Genomic DNA, 22,249 nt, shown 5'->3' with positions numbered 1-22,249 from the left:
TATATCAGGATAAATGAAGGATAACTGCGCGAGAATGTTTACAAAGCTTTTTCAAAAGCAACACCGCATTAAAGATGAGTATGGGGGGCAGAAAGTTACAAAAGTACTAAAAAAAAAAAAATGAATCATTTGGAGACATTAAACTTTTGATGTTTCAAAGATAAATAACCAACATTAAAATAGAAATTTAAAATCGGGCACGAATTTGAATAATTATGATGATGTGCAGTTTCATCGTTATTTGTGCACCCATGAAGATACACTGATTTTAATCTCTGGAATACATAAACTCTATATCTCTCATGGTTTAAATGGCAATACGGATGATAATGAAAATATGATGATCCTCAATGGATCACCATGCCGAGGCTTTAGCCTTCAGGCTGCATATTACTGTTGTACCGTGTTATCACCCATGAGACCTAGAGCTGCCAACAACCCACACACACACACACACACACACACACACACACACACACACACACACACACACACACACACACACACGCGCGCCCACATGCCCTCACACATCCTCCAAAACTGCAGTGAAACAGAATTGGACGGCATCTTGTTGACTAAAATCTCAATTCAAATTTAGTTTCATGACACAGTTTTGAAGATAATGGATTGTAAAAACAACAATACAAATAAAACCAATAATAATAATAAAAAAAAATGTAAGCCATAGGGCAGGTTGTATTTAGTTTCCTTCTGCTTTCTCTAAACTTGAAACAAGGTTTTTAGATACACAATAATATGAGCCAAAAGTATGAGAAACCTTGGATTTGACTTTTTAAAATAACTGTATTACAAATACATATTTGTTGCTTCTTTGTATACCCATAATAATCCTGTTGTGTTCTTTACTTATTCATTAGCACCTTGATTTTAAGTCCTATTTTGTAGGTTCTACAAAAAGCAGAACACACACACACACACACACACACACAGACACACACACACACGGCTCCAGTCAGAGGGCAGAGTAGTCCTTTCATGCATGGCTCACTGTGCTTATGTAAGAGCACTACTTAAACCTGGTTACATCACATAAGGCAGCAGTGTGTCAGTGGGTCACTGTGCCACACAGTCAGTGAACTACATCCACGCTCCATGTCGGGCCCCCTCACCAGTCCTGTCTCACCGTGTATCCGGTCAGCGTGCACGTATGCACGCACGCATGCATGCATCAATATGCCGAGGATACACGTCCAATTTTCCGGTAACGGATACCGGCGTTCCTTGAACATTAGACTTTAAAGCAAAAAGACACGTGGATGTCATGCTGAAGCTGACTTTAATGAATCCAAAATTCACTTTTTTAATAATGGAAAGCATTCAATTGCTGCACTCATGGAGCACCAGCAGGGGGGCCTCTCTGTTTCTAAATTCTGATCCCTGTATATCCTCTTTCCATCCTTTACCCTCTTCTTCACACTCCCTCCTAAACACTACCTTACACCTCTCTGTATTACTTTCTGTCTTGCAGTTTCTATTTTAGCGTGCACACACATGCACACTAGAAGACATGAAGGAGGGCAGGACCAACCACTCCCACTTTTCTACAGTTCCATGAAAAACAGAGAGAGAGAGAAAAAGAGAGAGAGAGAAGGAGGGAGGGGCGTCGCTGCGCTGAAGCCGAGCCCCTCTTTGCCTCAGCACACAGTGGAGCAGACGGCAACATCCACACAAACACACTCCTCTCTCAGTTACATGCACAGTCACACACACACACACACACACATCTCATACGCAACACACTGCCGCTGCCACTGCTGCCACGCACACACACACACACACACACACACACACACAGACAGTGACGGCTGCCAGGCGCAGTGGGAAGCGAGCCGTCAGGGAGAAAGCTTGAGAAGAAAGAGTGATCGCAGAGCGAAAGAGAAGAAAAGAGAAGAGAGTTGTAGGAGGCACCTTGTGGATCAGAAGGGATTTTCCTCTCTGTGAGTGTGCGCGTCTGGATAAGGCTGCTTCCTTCTGAGCGAGAGGAGTTACCAAGGCTTTTTTTCTTTTTTTTTTTTTTTTTTTTTTTTTTTCTTCTTTTTTTTTTTTTTTTTGCTCATCCTCCACGCCAGCGATATCTACCTATCTGTACCCGGAGCTTAACAAAAGAGGGAGGGAGTGAAAAAAAAAAAAAAAGAGTGAGGAGAAAAAAAAAAAAAAAAAAAACAGTCACAGCTTCAGCTTCAGACCACCCTCTCCTCCTCCTCCTCCTCCTCTTCTTCCTCCTCCTCCTCCTTCTCTCCTCTCAAGCTCCACATGAGTGTGTGAGTTCATCGCTGATATCACTGTCTTTAGAGGATAGAGGCAGAGGACAGTGTGTGTTTTCCAGGATACAGCTGAGCTGCTGGGATCAGGGTCTTGTCGGGTGAAAGAGAAAGAGAGAGAGAGAGAGAGAGAGAGGGAGGAAGAAAAAGACAAGGAAACATACCCAGGAGCAGAGACGGCAAGCCACGAGAAGAGAAGATAGAAGCAAATTGAGGGGCATGTTCAGGGCAGCGGAAAGAGAGGAGAGTGTGTGTGATTTTTAGAGCAGAGACTGCAAGAAACCGGCAACCGGATCTCATCCATCCCCTCCTCCCTCCTCCTTCTCATCACTCTTCTTCTTCCCCCTCCTTTACCCTTTCTCCGTCCTGCTGTTCAATCACCCTATTGTTTCCTGTATTGCCTTTTCTATCCTCTCGTATCGTCCTTTCCCTCAGCCGCTTCTACCTCCGCCGACCTTCCCTCGCTCCTCTGGATTCTCCCTGTCTCTCTTTTTTTCAACACCGGCGGGGGAAAAAGTGGTTCTGTAAGATTCCCGGTGAGCGTCAAGACAAGACAGACTAAAATCCTAAGCATCAGCAATCCCAGTTTCCAAGCCCTCTTTGTGTTCACACACACACACACCTCCAGCAGCGAGACGAGAGCGTTTTGTTTTTGCATCCGCGACTCTTTGAAACAGTCGTCTGAAGGATTCAGCCCAGACACTCAGAGTGATCGTACCCCACCTGCGAGCATCTATCTACAGCCTCCAGGACCTCCAGTTGGATTCCAGCTACATGGGAAAACGTTTGGAGCAACAGCAAATGTACCCCCACTACACCTACTACTACCCCCACTATCTCCAGACCAAGGTAGGATGGCCAGCAATGTTGACCTATTTTACCCCGTGATCTCAAAGGCGTTAAAACACACCGGTTTGTTTCAGATTCGACGAAATAATCCGCCGATCCGCTCATTGGCGGACCCCTCGTCCTCCTCCTCCTCCTCCTCCTCCTCCTCTTCCTCCTCTTCCTCCTCCCCGACGGTAGAGCTTCGGAACTTGTGCCCGGTTGGGTTCGAGATAAATTTTGCATTTTTTGTCGAGGGGAAAAAAAAAAAAAATCGCCGTAGGTCCGGGCTTTTCGAAAGAGAACGATAAGCGAAAAACAAAAAAAAAAAAAAAAAAAGATGAACTCCAGCTGAAATGCTCCGCAAAAGTGAACTTCCGGAGGGTGGAATTCTCCTCCGTCGAGGAAAGATATACAACATGCCGTTGTCATTCAGCCGCCCTCGTCCCCTCCTGCGAAGCTCCCGCGATCATCGCTTGACCTCATCCTCCCCTTTTCTGACCCCACCAGTTCCAAGTTCAAGTTCAAGTTCGGGGCAGGAGGCCCAACCCTTCCCTCATCCTTGTTTTTCTCTCCCACTTTGTGCCTCTCCCTTTTTTTTGTCATTCCACCACCTCCCCCTCTATCTGCTCCTCCGGTCGCCAACCCTTTTTTCACCCGTCATACCCCGGCTTGTAGATCTGATGGATGGAAACCGATATCCATCTCGGATTACGCGGAAATATCGGGAAAAAACGGAGCCGAAAGTGACACGTTCGTTCTTTGTTCTCGCTTTATTCGGGTATTTTTACTCACGCGTAGCCTGCACACACACTTGCAGAAGTCTTTTACCGCCGAGATGAAAAAAAAAAAAAAAAAAATGGATTACCCAGGCCTGATCGATTGCTCCAGCATCATATCACCCAGCTCGCGCTTCCCTTTGTCTGCTGTGATTCATTTGTTTTTTTTTTTTTTTTCGCTTTCGTGTCATAGTAAGAGTAGGGTTTGTTGGAATATTTTGAAAATCTCTCCGTGTCGAGAGATAAAGATGATAGCGTAGGAGTGGGATGTTTCAAGTAGAGAGGTCGTGTTTTTCGTTGGACACAGTGTGGGAAGAATAGGTAAGAAAATTATCGCTCCGCGGTTAAAAATATGTCAAAAACCGAACGCAGACCGGATGATGCTTTTAGTAGAGTGAAGTTTTACATTTTTGAATTTCTTCGTGATCCTGCCTGGTCGTTTTTATTTCGGAATTCCATGAATAGAGGTTACGTCGTGTAAAACCGTTGGTGTTTATAGTAACCGTACCTCTGAGTTCGCTCATGGTTTTGCCACTGGTGGTTCTTTCTTTGATTTGACTTTCCCAAGAAATGAGGATTTAAAATATAATCTCAAATCTGACTCTCTTGCCAAAGTTAATTTGTAATCCGGCATACGATTAAAACTAAAACGTAAAGTACACTGGATCGATATGAACATAATTTCGATTACAAACGTGTCTGCTGATTATTTGAATGCTATATCTGGACAAAAAAAAGCACGGAAAAGACGTGGCGTTTATATCCAGTCTGACATTATTTCTGCCTCTTTAAACTGACAATTAAAAAAAGGTTGACCTCTCTTGCCAGAAATAAAAGTGGTTTCACACTAAACCCGTTTTTACTGCTCGTTAACTTCAGCGTCACCACGTGAAATGTGGAGAATCTCACTTTGACAGTTACTCTACACGTTTGTTCCGGTGAAGACGGGACAGAATGGGGTTAAAATACAAGACGATGGAGGTTGCGAGCCACTAAATTATGCCACAGTCAGCTGGACTGTGAACAAATAAACAAGCTATGTCGACTGAGTAACCGTGACTAAAATTCAGTGTTTTATCAAGCAAAACGGAAAGCAGTTCGTTTTGCAAAAACAAATCAGCAATCGCAGCTCTTTGGCTTCAGGTTAAACCGTATTTTTTCGTAATTGACAGAATATGCATATGCAGATGACATGTGCGCTCAGTCATACGTTGTAGATCTTATCTAGCGATTTCATGTTAACAGCTGGGAGCTGTCAGATATTTTTTAAGAATGTACTCAAGATGAACAAATAGAAGCTGGAAAATATTAATGCACATCTGTGACTGCGTTGTAATAAACAGCTACTCAAGTGATAAAGATCACATTTATTGTTTGCTAATGGTGAAGAGCGTGTCGTTCTGCTGCTGTCCAACGCCATTTTTTCTTTTTTTTTTTTTTTGTCCAAATTTCATTTTAATGTGAGAAACTTCAGTCAACTGATATTTACCTCCTCTCAAAAAAAAAAAATTCTCTGTCACAAGAATAGATTAAAATATAAACTGTGGCTCATGAAGTGTTCAGATATTGTTTAAAAAAATAAATAAAACTAAAATCCTCCCAGTTCGTGTTAAGACTGGCAGCCATCTCCTTGTTAATTTGTTGTTACTGCCTTATTACTACATATTACCAAAACAAGCGGTTCACGATGCATCATTTTTCAGGACTAAATCAAGAACCCGCCTTAATAGTGAACCAAGGGCAACGAGTTAAGTTCTTTTAGTTATTTGTTGCTTTACCGCACGCGACGTTTCAGGTACACGTACGTCGGATTGACTTCGGCGCGTCGCATCATTTTATGCGTACGGATGTCACTGTGTCACGGCGCCGTCTCTTGTTCCATGATTTATCTCGATCGGTTCAAGGTCATCTCATTTCTCTCAAGTATCTGCAACAGGCATCTGGCCTCAACCGTCACTTCACTCCTTACACACCATCCATCCCTCCCCCCGATCAGTGGCTCCGCTGTCAAGGTCAAATCAAATTGGATCCCTCCTTTCCAAGTGTTTGCTCTCGGCTGTGCCTGCGTGTGGATTTCCTATATGAATAAAACCTGTTTCATTTCACCTTTATGTATACAGTACACTTTATGTACAGTTTCTGTGCATAAAATCAGGTTTGCATGTGTGCTTGGGCGCGTGTGTGCACGCGTACATATGGGTGTGTTTGTATGTATATATATATGTGTGTGTGGCCTCACCTGCCTGACCCCTCTCTTTACGGCTTGCTGTCATTAAAGCGCCCTCGGTCCCAGAGGAACTCTGTGTGTGTGTGTGTGTGTGTGTGTGTGTGTGTGTGTGTGTGTGTGTGTGTGTGTGTGTGTGTGCTCCTTTCTGCTCACATTCTATATGATCCTCAACAAAAAGCCTAGTGTTTGATCTGCCACTGATGTTCTCTTCTTCAAATTTGAGTAGTATCTACACGTGTGTGTGTGTGTGTGTGTGCGCACGCAAATGCGCGGAAATATTTTCAGGTGTGAATGTTGGTGTGCAGGTGGTTTTCAAGCTTTTCTGTTTGAATACAATGGACAAAAGCAGACAAAGAGTTACTGGTAGTATATCAGAGTGTGGTCTCTTTTTAGCCCTTTCTCACACTTTTTTCACCATCGCTCACTCTCTCTCTCACTCTCTCTCACTCTCTCTCTCTCTTTGTCTTGCTTTCTCTCTTCCCCTCTTGCACACGGTTCTGATTGGAGATGTAAATGGCCTCTTATTAATCTTGATTCCAGAGAGTGGAGGCTCTCCTCCTGTGGAAATCAATCATGTATGTGCGTACATGTGTGCTGGCTTCTCAATAGCAATCCAAACACACACACACACACACACACACACACACACACATACAAAAGCGTGCCGTGGTCACACAAAGGCAGTTATGAAATGGCTAAACGAATAGTGCTTAGCTAGATGACAGAGTGTGTGTAAACGTGAGGCTATTAAGCAGAGAATTGCTCTTGCTCTGCCTCCATAATGGGCCATAGGTACAGTTAGTGTACATTAGCAGGGGGAGTGGAGGTACAGCATTCTCCCTTATGTGAGCCTGGTGGCCCTTCATCATGGCTATAAGAGGGTTTGAAGGGATCGGAGCAAGCGTATAATCTTGGAGCGTAGCTGCATTGTTGAGAACTAGAATTTGGCTGGAGGGACTTTACCCATGCAAGCCCATAATTCTGTCATTCATGAATATAGTCGCAGATTCCAATGTTCCTCTGTTTGAGGCGCTATCACCGGTTTAGTATTTATGTGTGTGTGTGTGGTGTTGATGGCCGCAGATATTTTTGCCAAATTAAAAAAGAAATTGTTCTTGGAAAGCGTGTAAGAATGAGATGTCGCTCTTGTTGTCACATCTTGTGAGTTTTCTATATTTTCACAAAAGTAAAAAAAAAAGAAATCCGTGTTAAAAGGTGGAAAACACTGCTTTTCATTCTTGCTACCCTATTTCCAATCAATTTTTGATAATCGGATCTGCAGAAGCACGGCCTCTGTGGCCGACCAAACCCTCATATATACAGGACTGTCTCAGAAAATTAGAATATTGTGATGAAGTTCTTTATCTTCTGTCATGCAATTACAAAAACAAAAACATCATATGTTCTGGATTCATTACAAATCAACTGAAATATTGCAAGCCTTTTATTATTTTAATGTTGCTGATTAGGGCTTACATCTTAAGAAAACTCAAAAATTCTTTCTCAAAATATTAGAATATCATGATGTTTTTTTAACTGCATTATAGAAGATAAAAAACTTTATCACAATATTCTAATTTCTGAGACAGTCCTATATATATATATATATATATATATGTGTGTGTGTGTATCACATGTGTGTATGAATATATATACATATATTATACATATATTCAATGTTCTTATCTCAGACGGTGATTGACTATAGGTGTGGATCTTTGATAATAATCATGAAGGGAAAGATAAAACAGAGCAGAAAGAAAAATAGTCACGTTATCAGCCAGTCGATCGTTAGTTTGCTGCGAATCAGTGTGCTAATATGCTCAGTGGCACACAAGGAGCGTTAATTAGGGTAATGAGAAACAGCATTCAGCTGATATCAAAGTAATGACACATGCGGACACGCCCGGACATCTAAATAGAATATTCCACCCTTTCGAAATTAGCTTTTCACATTCAATTACTCTCTATTATGCGCTTGACAACTGTGGTCAGCGGTTGGCGTGGCATCGACGGGTAAACATCATAAAGGCAGTAGATAAAGAAGGATACGAAGGAACTCGGGAGATACGCAAAGAAACGGAGTGACTCGTCTCTTTTCGCCATCTGCCCTCTCGCGTCACGTTCTCCCATCAATATATCCGTTTTTTTTTTTTTTTCGCGCAAAGTAAAGGTTTTACGGCGTTCGGTCTGTCGTCAGGTTACGTCGGTTGCAGTCATTCAACCGACTTATGGAGTGCTTCCGTTTGAAGGGGGGGGGGGGGGGGGGGGAAACACATTCTGCTAAATGTATGTCAGTTTTGCTCCGACGCTCATCGTATTCCGCTGTAGAAAACAGGGAATGTCCTTATGTCGCACTCTTCCGACGCCGTTTCTCTTCGTCTTTTTCCAGCTCTGTCGTTACCTCTCTCCCACTGTGCGCCGAGCTCTCTCTCTCTTTGACCATCTGTTCGGTGTGCCAGGCCTGGGTAGTTTTTACGGCTTAAAAGGGACTCTCCTCAACACCCATATATGTCCATTTATTACTCTCCGTGGGTTGTTCTATTCTCGTCCCAGTACAGTAGTGGACGCTGACCAGTGCCCGGATGTTGAAACGGAGTGAAAAAGCTTTAGCGGGTCGAGTCGTGCACGCCGGGCGAGAGGGTCTCACCCCTGCCACTTTTCTAATAGAGAGCGAGTGGAGGAGAGAAAGAAGGGAATGTGAAGGAGTGAGATATATCAAAAAGAGTCCAGATGGCTGTAGCGAAAAAGAATTCCAAAGTGGGTGAAAAAAAAAATAAGATCCAGAGGGAAATAAAATGCGATGCAGTAAAGGAAACAGAAGTTGCTGGCTGGATCGGGAATAATGGTGCTGCTGCATTTTTAATAGTTGGCCACTTTGTAGCGACCTTTTGTCTAATGGATTCTGCCTCTTAAAAGCTCCTGTCAGAGCCATCTACCTCAAACAGACACACTACGGAAATTGCTGAGGGCTGCAATAGTCCCCAACACTTCCTGACACGATGTCCAATGATCTTGTCCAACAGCAAATGTTCCAGATCGCAGGCAGATGTTTTCGAAAAGGGCTAATTTTACTCACAGGAAGTAATAAGTGCAACACCGAGAGCCTAGAATGACTTGCACTGAGATGCACGCTCGGGCTGCCGGTGTCCCAGCTGAAGAACTCTTTAGAGTGCTGAGTACCTGACAAAGACCTTATTGGTGGGGGAATTGGGAACAACAAACACTACTTTTAGGTGGATATTTTTAGGTAGACATGAAGCGTGTCTGTGTGTGTGTGTGTGTGTGTGTGTGTGGTTGTTTAATGTGATCCAGAATTTCCAATTTCAAGGCTGTTTTCCATATTAGTTTATGCACGATATAAGTGGAAGCATAGTGTTTGTACCAATTTGTGCTAAATTGTAGGTTTTGGTTGTGCAATAATTCCTCCTATGTGCAATGCAATAGATCCACTGTCTTCCGTGCATTAGCGCACAATAACCCCTACTTATACACATGTAATCATAGAAAATGTAATCTCAGAAAAATTAGAATATTGTGATAAATTTCTTTATCTTCTGTAATGCAATTAAAAAAAAAACAAAAATGACTTTCATGATATTTTTGAGGATTTTTGGGTTTTCATAGGATGTAGGCTATAATCAGCAATATTAAAATAATAAAAGGCTTGCAATATTTCAGTTGATTTGTAATGAATCCAGAATGTGTGACGTTTTTGTAATTGCATTACAGAAGATAATGATCTTTATCACAATATTCTAATTTTCTGAGACAGTACATGTACTTACATACCTTTATCTTTATTTTCGTTTATTTCCTTTGACCTTTACTGTTCTTTTTTTTTTTTTTTTCCATTATTCGCTATTCTTATTCTTTATTTTTTATACAGAGTTCTATTTTGATTCTTCCACACTCGGCTCGGTAGCAGGAGTCGCTTTCAACGGAAAGAGATTTTCCCCTGGGGGATCAATAGAGTGTTCTGATTCTGAAAATGCTACTCATTTGCAAAGTTCACATGTAAACAGGGGGCTGGCGAATTTACCACCACTCTTCAGCTCACAAATCAGTGTCCAATGTTTTATTTAAATGCAACTTCTTTTATCTGTTTTCTTGGTTGTCAAGCAGAAATTAAGCGTTGAAAAAAAAAAAAATATATATATAAATGAAAAGGAAAAGCTGTTGTGATCTTTTGGGATAATGGGCTTTGGCAGCGATTCTAATTATAGTGTAGTCATCAGACATTTCCAGTTGTTTAAATGTGTTGTCCTTTGTATTTGCTGAGCTGTTCAAAATGTGCTATTTCCTGCTTTTCAAATATAATGTATTTTTAGTAAATATGATGATAGGACTTCCAAAACGGACTTTCAAGACAGTTTTTCGCTCCGAAAAGGCCCGAGCACACAAAACCTGCCGATTCACGAAGCCACCCCGCCATGTTCCTTCCACGTAGTTACATTCCCAATATATTACATTACATTACATTACATTTGGCTGACGCTTTTATCCAAAGCGACTTACAATAGAGGACACAGGGACTGCAAATAACACTTGCAAATACAAGATGCACAGGAAATATACAGAACAGTAAGCTTGGTTTTTTTTTTTTTTTTGACAAAGACATACACAAACGTACACACACACACACTATTCTCGCGCACATGTTCCATGACCCCTTGGAGGTTGGATTTTTTTTTCAAATTAGACAGCAAATCCTAATAACTGTCCCTACAATGCTGCTGACATGCATTTCCCAGTTTCTAGTTGGCATGATCTCCCCGTACCCGTAAGTCTTCAGGCTCCCCGGCTTCCCCGCAGTCGCCTCACTGGAGACTCTAAATGATCCGTAGGTGTGAACGAGAGGGTTAACGGCTTCATGTTTCTATATGCGGCCCTGTGATCGACTGGCGGCCGGTCGAGTGTCGTCGTCCTCCCGACCTCCCGCTCCCAATGTCAGTCGGTATCCGCTTCGGTTCCCCCGTGGCCCCGTGTGCGGGATTAGGAGAATAAATAACGAATGAATTAATCAATAAATGCACACAGACTTTTCTCTGTCTCTTTGTGTGTTTCAGTCCAAGAACCTGCACCTGTTCTTATATGGTCAGTTCACTTCTATTAAAAGGGTCAGTGCTTTGTTTATTGTCTCGGCCTGAGCTTCTCACAAAGTGATATATCATCACCTTCTTAAAAACATCCAGCGTGTCATTTTTTTTGACAAGAAAGATCGTTTTGCTTAAATCACTCCTCGTTCAACATATTGCAAAGAGCTTTTATATTTTATGGAAAAACAAGACTTTCAAGAAGGCGACGATAAGCTGTGAGAAGCAGTAAAACATGAAATGTCTAAATGCTAAATGCCGAAATGTTCCCACGCCTAAAATCCTGACCAGTCAGAAGAATCTCGAGACTATTTCTTTGAAAACTGTGTTTTGTGGTTATGATGTTTTTAGTTGGTTGTTTTGCAGTGTTCAAAGGGAGCTAATGTCATACAAGATAAGTTTCAGATCTGTCCATAGATGCCTTACTAACTTTTATTTTCCGAAGGCAATTGCAAGACAGTGTGTCCAAAAGATGTAGGTTTCAAGTGTGTGTCATCAACCTGTTTAGGGTAATCAGGGATTAAAATGAGCTGGAGAGAAGCACTGTGCAGTATTATTCTATAAACACATTAAAAGATTTGTTTTTTTTTCCCTTGCAAAAATACCGAAACGCAATAGCGTTTTGAATATTAAAGCATTGAATTATCTTTATTTTTTACATGTCAATCCGATACATGATATGGCATCATGAGCTAAAAAAAAAAAAAAAAAAAAAAAAAATCCATGTATTTAAATGCATGATGTCATTCTTGCATTCATGGTAGGGATGTGCTTGGTGCATTTTCTCCTTATCCTTTTTTCAGTCACTGTGTGAACTCCCTGATGGGAGTGTGAGGGGCTGGTGTGAGGGCTTGTGCGTTGGTGGGCGAGTGATCCTTACACCAGGGACCAGAGAGATAATTGAAAGAATGGCCTGAGGGACTCTCTCGTATGTTGTTCCTTATCCTACTTAGCGCTTGGTTCCCTCTATCTCTTCCTCTCTCCTCTATTTTCCTTCCTCACGCTCGCTCCTCTCCTTGTTTCTTTTACCGTAGCTATTCTGGTCTCTGGGCAGTGCGGGTCGAACACGCCGAAAGAAAATACCACCCCTGAATGTGTTCACAAAGAATCTTTCCCGATCTACAGGTTCTTCGCATACTTCCTTTCGATATCCTAAAACGAACCGGGACAAGTTGAATCGAGCTATTTATCGTGGATAAGGAATAATATGAGCGATGACAGTTCAAGACTAAAGTTTAAAATCCGTCCCGTCTTCCACGTACGGGTTCTCGGAGTGCCGTTATTGGTTGTATAACTGCAAACTGTATCGTATTATAATAAAGCGTTGCCCTTTTGGTAAACTACGGCCGGCTGAGGTAATTTGCTCTGACACTCCTTTGGACCTCATCCTGACCGTTCCGGTGGCCGGATAGCAATTTTAGATTTTTACAGTCGGAATCGACACGCGGCTTTTTATCGGAGTACTTTGTCATGAACTGCGAGGGGAACACGAAGCCAATTGTCCATCAATTAACTCGTTCCTTTCGAACCACTAAAAATGAGCGACTATATTTGACAACGGCTAACTTAATTAATGCAGTTTGTTTTAACTGTTTTTTTTTTTTTGTTAAACGACTTAAATTGCTGGTAAAAGCCAGCACTTGAACCGCATCTGGTTTGTTACAACTGAAATCCGGTTGAGGAAAAATAACAGAACGTGTGGCAGCGACCAAACGTGGATATAAATGCGTATCATAAAATGCACAATAGGCTTAAATCCGACGAACAAATATTCTGCAGTCTAGAGGCGAGTCTTTCCCTTTACTTGACAATATAATGGTCGCAATATAGGTGTTGAGCTTATGTGCAAATCTGCTTGTTAATTAGAGCTCGAGACCAACGTTCCATAAACCTAATTAAAAAAGCCAAAAGTTGCTCCCACCTCAAACCGCCGTCCAAAACCTCTGCTAATGTTGGATTGTACCGCATTTTCATTGCAAACCGCAACTATCTTTAAACTCCATTTAACAGATGGTCCGAGCCAATGAAAGGATACATGCAAAGTGGTAAGACGATTGCAATAATAACAGTAAAATTATGTTTTCTTTTGTTTTTTTAAGCTCACAGAGAAGTGTCATTTTTATTTCCTGTTTAACTTGAGAAGTCAGGTTTTCTCTCTTCACTTATTGACCGCTAACCATATAGCATGCAGTTGCGTTTAAACCCTGCTACTGTGGGATGCTGGCAAACGTGGCCGAGGTCTCCGTTATCAGCCGCAGGAGTCGTCTTCAAACTGCGGAGTACAACCTCTTCAGTCTTTCTCAGTTTGAGAAGAATATAGAAAGGAATGCGGTTTAAAGTCCATAATACTGCCACTGTATTTGCCCTTTCAGCCATTTTAGCAGAGGTACAGACACACACTTGTCCCTTAGCCAGAGGTGGCCGGCCAGGCCAAACATTTCCTATTCCCTCCTAATGAAATCCTGACTAAAACCTCCTTGCTGGGCTTGAACTCGCAGGCACACTCACAATTGCACAAGTACTAACAGACAAACAAAGACATCCACTTTCAGGGGTTCTGAAATGCATGCACGTGAACGAGTAGACACACACACACACACACACACACAAACACAAACACAGAACTCCTGCTGTCTCAGCCGGGGATTATCCTGTGAAAACACTCCTTTTTTTTGGGGCCCCAGTTAAATTAATTTTCAAAGCTCTCGTGCTTTTATCGAAGTTTACATAACTCTGTCTGTGTGTGTGTGTGTGTGTGTGTGTGTGTGTGTGTGTGTGTGTGTGTGAGAGAGAGAGTTCAAATGTATGCTAGGGTAGCCCAAAGTGAGTTGTTGCTAATTGCCAGAGGTATGTCTAAACGAAATGGTCACCGACTTCTTGAAACACTTAAAAGTGAGCTGTTTATATTTCTGTCAATGTGTTAACGAGAGAAATGGTAGCGTGCGTTTGCCTCCTTGTATGCATTTTTTTTCTCTAAAGGATGAATAAGAACAAATTCCATATCTTGCGTTGCATTCTGCCAAACTGACACAGCTATTGTGACACTTCAAGTCACGTTAATGTGGGCGCCGTGCAAGAAACCTACGGAGGAAACTCCGATAAAGGATGCGTCTCCCGGTAGCACAAAGCAACAGTTACATAATGTATACGTGGATAGAAAATGAAAATGCTGATGCGTGAGGAACGCAAGTTCATTTGAAGATCTCGGGAAGTCACGATATGGGCAACAAGCTTAGAAAAATGTGCAAAAATAAACAAAACATAGCGTTAAAAGGTAACTCCTTCACCCAACTGATTGCCCTCTAGTGATACCTTGATACAGACATGCAGGCATTGACAGAGTGTAAAATAACAGCTAAAGATATTGATTTAAAAGAGGACGCAGACCTGCTTTGTTTCGTCACTAGAGCCTTGTGGCCTTCTGCAACCTTTGTAGACCAGGAGCGAAGCTCGAGACATCCCGTCCTGTGATCCATTTGCTCTCACGAACACGCAATGTAAGATGATTTGAACCTAGTCTGTGAGCGGAAACAATGTAAAAAATAAATCAAATTAAGGCGTGCATTGTGATTTACCAAGACTTGTAATTACAATGACTTTGGCTGCAGCTGTAAAACAATGTTCGAAGGAAACAAGCTAACTGGCTCCATGTTGCGCACAGATGGCTGCTGTTGTGGTGAGAAGAAGACATAGGAAAAATAATAAAAATAATACATAGAACACAGACTTTTCCACCCCGGTAAGCATTTTTAGGCGCTAATTTACTTTTGTTCTTCACCATAAAGAGCAACATCTGATGTTCTTTCGGATCCGCCGACAGCAGCGCGTTTCTCAACACAGCAATGCTCGACGCTTTATTTGCCTCTTCCGTTGACACATCGTTGTTTCAGTTTCAGTTTGCATGTACAGCCTTTCCCTTTTTGTGCCGCTTTGCAACAGTCAACACCTGCTGTCATACGTGCCATTACTTTTGGTCGGTCATGCAATTTTTGAATTTAGTGGAACCTAGTTATTCTTACTCTTAAGAGAGACACTATGAGCTGGGAGCGGCAAAAACAAACACAGCATGAGGAGACACGTACAAGCAATGACAAAATGGCATATAAGAAAATACAAGCGCCGCAGGTGTTATTAGGTATATGGTTTCATATTTATATGCAGGACAACTTCCTTCTATTGTATGTTACCTATATTTTTCTGTCAAAAGTAGTAAAGATGGAATCCAATAACAAACCTAAACGTCTACCAATGCACAGTCATATACATATATACACTGCTCAAAAAACATAAAGGGAACACTTAAAAAACACATCCTAGATCCAAATGAATGAAATATTCTTATGAAATACTTTGCTCTTTACAGCACAGTTGAATGTGCTGACAACAAAATCACACAAAAACGATCAATGGAAATCAATTGTATCAACCCATGGAGGTCTGGATAAGAATCACACTCAAAATTAAAGTGTAAAAACAAACTCCAGGCTGATCCCACTTTGATGTAATGTCCTTAAAACAAGTCAAAATGAATCTGTGTTGCTTCCTGAGTGGACACTGTGATTTCACAGAAGTGTGATTGACTCGGAGTTACATTGTGTTGTTCAAGTGTTCCCTTTATTTTTTTTGAGCAGTATATATATATATATGTATTTTAGGGACGCCAAACCAAATAACAGTGTTCCGTTAACAGTTTATCGCGTTTAGTGACCGAGCATAAGGTGTCTTACCATTCACGTGCATGTGCGGATTTCCACGTCTAGGTTTGTGCACGAGACGTCAGTTTGTGCTTGACAAAAAGGGATAAAGCCAAACCAAACAAAGAGCAATAACGACGGCAAAATAAAGTGTCTGGTGTGCGTGTTCCGAGCCAAAACTAGTTTTGCAGATCTCAGCGAAGTGTTGACTCAAGTGGAAGTTGAGGGAGGAGACGGGATAAAAAGCCTGACTAGCTTCGGCCGGCGTGTACAACCGAGCTATTCTTCCCTGCTCGGCCTTCCTGTGCACACTTTACCGAACATTGTATGCGCGCAAGAGCCGAGCACTTGTGGGACAGATAGCGTATGTGTGCGTAAGTAGCGGACAGTTACTCTTGTGTTAATATTGATGCAGCTGTACAATAAAACGGCAGATTAGCCGAGCCACCGCTATCGCGGCGTTCACCGTGTATGTTACGGCCGTGAAGAACCGCTGCCGAACGGAGTTACATTCCGTCTCGGGCTCCCCTGCCCATTTTCATCCTGGGTTTCTAAATACAGATATTGTGTTGCGCCTGCATCTGACAGCTGGACGCTCATCGAGATCACTATAATCTGCTCAGCTAAATGAATGGATCATTTAGATAAACATTGGGTTGGAGCTTGTTACCGCCTTTGAAAAGTGCCATTGTTTGTGTTGCAGGAATGTTCCAGTTAGGAGATATTGATCCCAGATTTCGAATCTATGAACATCTCTGGGCAGTATGCAAAATTTTGTGTCTCGTCACTTTCTCTCTCTTCCCCTCCGTTATTTTTCAAATATTTCACGGATTTGTTTGTGAACACAATTATTTGAGTTTCCTGAAGGAAAAAAAAAATGAGAATAACTAGAGTTTCTAATAACTGTGAAAGTACATTTGAGATCCTAGCTCATTCTAAAATGAAAAACAGATTCGATCAAAACATCGCAGCCTGACAAAAATAAAAAGCATTCAAAAGCACAATTTTGTTTTCATTTACTTGAGTAGTTTATTTGTAATGGTACGTGTCTCGTGTTCTCCTTCTCAACCAGCAACATGTGAGGAGTTAACTGAAAGGATTAGCTCAAATTATGTTCTCTCGGAAGCACAGTTGGAAATAATTGATTCATTTTTTTTTCTAATTAATTTGCGATTTATTATTTCAAATGTGTTTTGAAAAGAAGTGACTAAAGTATCTTTTCGCTACGGAATCCCACGAAATCAGAGAGGCCCTCGTCCTCTTCACGTGCAGCTAACGATTGTTCGCAGCGGCACGCACCAACGGTACAAAATGTGGTTCGGAGTTTCCCCAAATTTTTGAAGGGTGAGTGTATCCTGAAGAAATATCTTCAAACAAACCACCGCCCGTCTGTAGTCTACGGCGACGTCGGGCTCCGGCATGAAGACGTCATTCACGCTAATTGAAAAAAAGCTAGGTAGAGAACATGTCGTATTCCCAGCCGTGCAAGACGGTGAAAATCTTGAAACCTCTGCTAAAAAAGAAAAAGCATTGCTGGTGTTGTTGTTTCCCACAGGATGAGATGATGTCTCATCAAAGGTGGCAAAGATACCACGTAAACCCACCTTTATTTAAATGCTGAGCTTTATCAATGGTAGATATAGAGCCATTAAGCCAGAATTTTATATTTTGATTATATAATTGTCTTCTATTTAAATTGAATACACTTCATATTTTTTTTTCGGCATCAAGCGCAAGCCGTTCAATTATTCTCATCATTTTTTTTTTCTGTAAGTATTTGGGCCAAGCGTTAGTTTAACGTAAGCTCATCTTTGAAACAAGTCAGAAATGGCAACTTTTATGAATGATGCCATGTCCAAAAATAGAAACTATTTTTTTTTTTGTCATCCCAGAAGATGCAGTGTGGCTTGGTTGTCTTAAAGGATATTAGCCTATTGGTCCAGTAACTCTTCCGCCCGAGGATACTAAACATACCGCAGAGGCAAAATTGTTAAATATCGCTTAACGTCCGCAACGAGGCCCCGATCTTGCATCACTCCAGGTCACCTTTGGGTTCATTCGGTTTACTGGCTTGAAATTTAACGATTTCAAACCACTTTTTCTAAAACGTTGAAAGCCGTGCATTGAAGAGAGCGTTCGGACGGTCGCATTAAGATTCAAATTCAAATAGACGAAGTACGGATACAAATATTTGTGGCTATATCCCGCGCGATTTGTTGTCACGCTCTTTCCTGTTGCATAACGTCGACGCGCACCCTTCAGATGGTCACCCAGAAGAGTATTTGTTAAATAAATATTTGAAATACTTTGGGAATCAACGGTAAACACTTTGTGGTCATGGTAACCATTTGCTCTCTTGACTAGCAGTAGAAAATGTGAACCGCCACGCCGGAGGACACCGCGGTCTCCGTGTGGCGTTTTGTTGACCGATCCAAGCATCGCTCCTCCCTCCGTAAGCAAACGCACTCCCTATATGTTCACTTCGTCTTATTTACTTTGTCTTAACAAGAGCCTGGCTTGTCGTATACAGTTGCCAAGAAGGCCATGTGCATCCTTATCAGATGCCGAGGGGCGTGAGAAAGCATCTGTATTTGACGACCTGGGATGAGAATGTGTCGGTGTCCCAGATTCTTTTTATCTCAGCAGAGGAAATGGGAAATAGATTACAGTGTTGCAGCTGTTTTTGCTCATCTTTATTTCTTTTAACACACATATATATATATATGTGTAATCTTGTAGTTTCTGCTCGTGGGAGGCGGACTCATTTCATATTCTGGCTCCGCCGCTCAGACGTCCCGCTGTTAAAAGTCAAAGTAGTCTCCAACAATAACATGTTTCACGAAGAACCGTCTTCCCGAGTTGGTTTCTCCTCATGTAGCGGATTGACATTAGAGGGTAAAAATAACATTTCGAGTCGTTATAATGCTTCGGGTGCGCTGGGATTCTCTTGTGAACTCGGACAAATCGTCCGCCCTCTTGAATTTTCAAAAATTGCACGTGAATTCCACCGCCCTTGAGGTCGTAAAAATCACCGGCAACTGGTTTTAGCGTACGCAGGGATGGCGCTCGGATTCGTTTTAAACAACACGGAGCCGTGATTTTGAACACAAGCAACAACACTGCTTCATGTATACGAGTCCAGGGGATATTTCTGCTAAATTGTACGCTAATAAGGGCTATTATGTTCCTGCTCACTTCACTGTGTATATCAACCGTCCTGCTGCACCACGGAAAATTTGTCTCCCACATGCGCTACAGAAGCAGTCTGCATATTTCATTGATTTAACTTCCTGTATGAATAATTAAGACCCTGGGAAGCAGCGGCTCTGTATGCATATATGTTACCGTCTTTGTAAGCACACGACCAGCTACGGTGCATAGCTGATGTGTGCACTTTCAGACTAAATATGCATCTGCAGTTGCAGGCATCGTCTGGAAATTCATTAAAAAGTCATTCCTACATGATGATGGAAGCTGATAGAGGGTGTAATATTTAAGATGAGTCATCAGTGTAGATGCAGTGGGGTAACATTAAGGAGTCTTTCCAACTGAGGCTTGACGTCCATGTCGTTGGTTAAACTATTTCCAGTTGACCCATGACTCAGGTCGACTGACTTTTATTATTGAAAAGGGCTGACCTTTTAGCGGCTTACCTCATTTGCCGCGTGTAATGAATTGTTTATCTACTTTTTGATTGCAATTTTCTTTAGTCCCCGAGTGTTTTTCTTCGTGTACCGACTCCCACATTAGAGGGTCTACGCACGCATTCATTGGAAACTATTTTATTCTAAACACTCTCTGCCCCTCAACGAATAGCATTTTTAACCTTTTAAGATATTCAAGTGATACATTTATATGGTCCTCCGTGTCTCTGTATATTGCAATTATTGCCGTAATACGATTATCCATCTCACAAAAGGAAGGATAATATGTTTTTAATTATGATTTTCCTCCATTGTTTCCATTACCGTTGTTGCAAAAAGCTTCTTCAGTTTTTTTTTTTTTTTTTTTTTTTTTTTGCGTTAAGAGAGCACCACTCGCTCAAATCACTTTATAGCAAAACGAATCAGTGGTCATGAGTCATAGAATTTTTTTTTTTTTTCCCCCCTTTTCTTTTCATCGTTCTCCTTTTGATATACGGATAAGGCACGGTATTGTGTTATATTTTGTAACGGTGAAGATATTAAGATACCGCGCAGGCCGATCAACCGCAAAATGCCGTCACCCTGATAAGTTTCGAAAGCAAACATACAAACAAAGAGATACGAGGCAAATTCGATGCGCAAATGAGTATTTGAAATTGGAATTGGGATGGATTATGCAAAGACACACGCGCAGCAAATGTCACCTGCTAGATTACATGCGGTTGAGGCTCTGAGTACAACAGGAGGAGCTTTCAGCGCACTGCTGTGACAGAAAGTACTAACTGTAGCACTCTTACCAATACCACCTCTAGAATTATCCTCTCAGCAGAGGTCGTTCTCAGTCCTCCCTCGCTGTCTCGAGAAGAAATCAATGATATGTGGGACTCTTAGCCGGTATGGTGGAGGACCCACCTGCATACACGGCGTAAAATGACTGGAGATCTCTTTTTCCGCTCTGTGGAAAATAGTATAAAAGCAGAAACTGTAGTTTATGAAGTGAATACTACAACATTTTTCAAAGATCTTTGAAATTCCATACATCTGTTTTTTTCACGGCCCAGGAGTCGTACATACAATACTCGTTTTTTTTTTTTTTTTTTTTTTTCCTCGCTCCATGGTGGATTAGATGCTAAGCAGAGAGCGGTGAAACTGCAACCGGTCTTCTTATTGCGCCGCAGTAAGTTGATCCAAAGGATTATTTTCAAAAAGTCAATGTATTCCAGTAATGGATATCACTACCGTAGCTGCGTAATAACCAGAAACAAACCTGCCCTCGGTAATTCAACTTGAGTGGCAAGTATTTAGGAATTTGGAGCTTAGTTGTTCCTAATTTTGCGTCTTCGGCGAGCCAGTCGGCATGCAGGAGAAACCGCATAAACGCGTTGATATCTCTCCGTCTGAACTTAAAGCGCAGACCATGAAAACACTAAACCGGGGCAGGCACATGTGGTGTTGATTACAGTGTAGAGGTGGTGTCCGGTGGATTGGACATCCACAGAGAATGCTAGGTCAAAAAGTTAAAGCACAACAGCAGAGGAGAAATGCAGGAAATAAAGGAGGATCAGTGCGAGAGGGGGCAATGACATAGATAAGGCAAAGCGAGGGGAAGAAAAGGGGCCAGAGGAAAATATCGAGCTTATGAAATAAGCTTCAAAACGGAGAGTTGTTTGGACTCTACTGACCTGCTGGATGAAGAACCCGACCCCCCCCCGCCCCCCTTTTCACTCAGGCCAGACCGGCAGCTTCTGTCACCGGCATCCCCTTTCAATTCTGCATTTTCGTCACCGACGATCACATATTTTCTGCGGTTTTCGCTCATTTGACAGCAGTGAAATGCACATCGCTAGAGCTGTTAGCGTATTGTAACCAAGAAAATATGATAAATCGTCATCGTATCAGGAAAGTAAAAATGAAGCGTCCGAGGGTACGGATTCTAGCACTCGCGATTTCAAGACGCGCGATCTAGAGTTTACGACTGTTAATCAGAGACAAGGACATCCAGCTGAACTCTAGAATGCGTGACAAACCCAGACAGAGAGGAAATGAGGCTGACAAAGGTGGAGAGGAAAAACAGAGACAAGGCACCAGAGACAGACTTGCTTTCTTCCAAAGTACAGCCACAAGCTGTTGGTCTCAGTCTGCCAACCGAGCTCAACTTCCCAGCCTCAGATAAGCCTCGTGTGTGTGTGTGTGTGTGTGTGTGTGTGACTACACATTCACATTGTCGCAGCAAACCCGAGCTGTATAATGTATCGTAAGTCATTACGTTTTAGGTTGAGGACCTGCAGAAGGGTAAGTTATGGGTTAAGGTAAGCGGAGGTCAGTAAGTGGTAATGGTATGTTTAGGTGACGTCTTCAGGAAACAGTGTGAGTCAAGGGAATGGAAACAGGGCCGTATGTTTGCGCGTGTGATTCACAAGTGTCGGCATTCGCGATTATCAGAACGAGTGGCGCGTAGAGTTGAAAAATAGGGAGGCGTGTGAGACAAAGGAAGAGGAGATCCACGGGAAAAGGGTGATGGAAGACCTAATACAGCGCCAGATGAGACCTGGAAGTTGGTATTGCAAGCGTGGGATTACCGTACCGCCATCCAATATGGCTTTCAAGGGTGAAATGCTCTCGTGTAACGCCGCCCAGTCTTCTAATGCTGACACATCTGGCGCGGGCGTTCGCTTTTCTGCTAAAACGTTTGATTTTGTGCT

The 22,249-nt window shown here is 42.2% G+C and overlaps 1 protein-coding gene across 5 annotated transcripts in view; it reads left to right on the top strand.

Annotated features, from left to right (window-relative positions):
- Positions 1 to 2,139: 2,139 nt before the first annotated feature.
- LOC147229202 (RNA-binding motif, single-stranded-interacting protein 3-like) overlaps positions 2,140 to 22,249 on the top strand; it is a 141,456-nt gene continuing 121,346 nt past the window's right edge. For all 5 annotated transcript variants that reach the window (XM_086156061.1, XM_086156062.1, XM_086156057.1 and 2 more), the window contains exon 1: positions 2,140 to 3,131. In XM_086156061.1, coding sequence (XP_086012187.1) covers positions 3,057 to 3,131 — 75 coding nt within the window. In that variant the 5' untranslated portion in view covers positions 2,140 to 3,056. The remainder of the gene's footprint in view (positions 3,132 to 22,249) is intronic.

Source organism: Fistularia commersonii, chromosome 11, assembly GCF_037954325.1.
Source record: "Fistularia commersonii isolate RoL2024-O1a breed Wild chromosome 11, RoL_Fcom_v1.0, whole genome shotgun sequence".
In the NCBI taxonomy this organism is placed as follows: domain Eukaryota; kingdom Metazoa; phylum Chordata; class Actinopteri; order Syngnathiformes; family Fistulariidae; genus Fistularia; species Fistularia commersonii.
Note: the sequence above shows the minus strand (reverse complement) of the source record. Positions and strands in the feature narration are given on the sequence as shown.